The sequence below is a fragment of the Capsicum annuum genome, unplaced genomic scaffold, assembly GCF_002878395.1.
Source record: "Capsicum annuum cultivar UCD-10X-F1 unplaced genomic scaffold, UCD10Xv1.1 ctg17284, whole genome shotgun sequence".
NCBI classification, from domain to species: domain Eukaryota; kingdom Viridiplantae; phylum Streptophyta; class Magnoliopsida; order Solanales; family Solanaceae; genus Capsicum; species Capsicum annuum.
In genome coordinates, this window is record NW_025822939.1 from 1 (window position 1) to 2,061 (window position 2,061).

Consider the following 2,061-nt stretch of genomic DNA (forward strand, 5'->3'; position numbering starts at 1 on the left):
CCAAGAATCGCTTTCTTTATCCATTGTTGTATGATATAGTTCATCTTATAATCTCTAGATTGACATGACCATTCTTGAAAGCTAGCTTGTATATTCAACAGAGATTATGCAACTTTTTACTGTAGTATATATTGGAATTCATTGTTATAAAAAAATCTTCTGGCAGGGAGTGTACTGAGTGGTCCAGGGAGTGTTCCTGCACCCAAGGCAACTGCTGAGGATTGGATCAATGCGGTAAATGAGATTCAAAAGGGTGCTCTTTCGACCCGTCTTGGTATTCCAATGATTTATGGGATAGATGCAGTTCATGGCCACAACAATGTCTATAATGCTACTATTTTTCCTCACAATATTGGCCTTGGTGTCACCAGGCAAGTATATAAATTCTCAGAATTATGCATCTGATTTCTGTTCCAACTATGGAGTTACTAATATGGTTATTTGAGCTAAACACTTATCACTTCAATGCAGGGACCACGATCTTGTGAAGCGGATTGGGGCTGCAACTGCACTTGAAGTAAGAGCCACAGGAATCCCATATGCTTTTGCTCCCAGCATTGCAGTAAGTTGATATGATATGAATGAACTTTTTGTTGAAGTTGCATTTCAATTTAATTGTCATCTGAATAACCGTGTTGTGATAGGTATGCAGAGATCCTAGATGGGGCCGTTGCTATGAAAGCTACAGCGAAGATCACAGGATTGTGCAAACCATGACGGAGATAATTTCTGGTTTACAAGGAGATCTGCCAGCTGATTCTCGCAAGGGTGTTCCCTTTGTTGATGGAAAGTATGAATCTCTACAAATTTTCTCATCTACTACTTGGCTTCTTATTAAACGATTTACACCAGTCGCATGATTGAACTTTCAACTGGTTAAGGTCAAAGGTCGCAGCCTGTGCCAAGCATTTTGTGGGAGACGGTGGCACAGTAGGGGGGATCGATGAAAATAACACTGTAATTGACTCAATTGGTTTGTTTGGCATCCATATGCCTGCATATTATGATTCAATCATTAAGGGTGTTTCAACGGTGATGGTGTCTTACTCAAGCTTGAACGGGATAAAGATGCATGCTAATCGAGATTTTATCACTGGCTTCCTAAAGGACATACTCAACTTCAAGGTACGAATAATTAGCTCAGCTCATTCAGAATCAGCAAGTTAAGTGGGGATATATCGATGTACAACACCTCTTTTGCCTCGTGTCTTTTTCAGGGTTTTGTCATTTCTGATTGGCAAGGGATTGACCGGATTACAAGCCCGCCTCATGCTAATTACACTTATTCTGTTCAAGCTGGAGTTTCTGCAGGAATAGACATGGTTGGTTTGTTATGATTGATCTAAAATCTCTTAGTGATAGTTTTAGTTACTTCCTTGAGCCGAGGGTGCTCAAGGCAGGGGTAAGGTCTGCGTACTTTACCATCCCAAGACCCCACGTGTGGGAATACTAGTGGGAATATTGTTGCTTCTTGTTGATAGTTTTAGTTACTCTATATGACTGCTTTGTCTACGCTGCAGGTTATGGTTCCAATCAACTACACAGAATTTATTGATACACTGACTCTCCTAGTGAAAGATAATGTCATTCCCATGAGCAGAATTGATGATGCTGTGAAGCGGATATTGAGAGTTAAGTTCACCATGGGTCTCTTTGAGAACCCACTGGCTGACCTTAGCTTTGTCAACCAACTCGGTAGCGAGGTAACTTTGGTATCCAGAAACTGTTTCAACCTCGTGGTATCTTAGATCTTTTACGTGTGATCTAACATGCTTCACCGCCTCTCTGCAGGAGCATAGAGAGTTGGCAAGGGAAGCAGTAAGGAAATCACTTGTCCTTTTGAAGAACGGGAAGATCACTAATCAGCCATTACTTCCCCTTCCAAAGACAGCGCCAAACATACTTGTAGCTGGAAGCCATGCAGACAATTTGGGTTACCAATGCGGAGGCTGGACAATAAAATGGCAGGGTGTCACAGGCAATGATTTAACAGTTGGTATGTCCTCTCATATGATATATAGTTTCTACTTCACCACAAGTGACTTTTTAGACACTAATATG

General features: G+C 41.2%; 1 protein-coding gene across 1 annotated transcript; it reads left to right on the forward strand.

Moving 5' to 3' along the window:
• Window positions 1-166: 166 nt before the first annotated feature.
• LOC107853937 (beta-glucosidase BoGH3B) lies at window positions 167-1,996 on the forward strand (the record flags this gene model as incomplete). Its single annotated transcript, XM_047402284.1, is given in 7 exon segments — window positions 167-371; window positions 472-562; window positions 645-790; window positions 882-1,125; window positions 1,218-1,322; window positions 1,521-1,703; window positions 1,792-1,996. Coding segments are annotated over 7 exon segments (1,179 nt in total), but the record flags the coding sequence as incomplete, so codon positions are not given.
• Window positions 1,997-2,061: the final 65 nt, after the last annotated feature.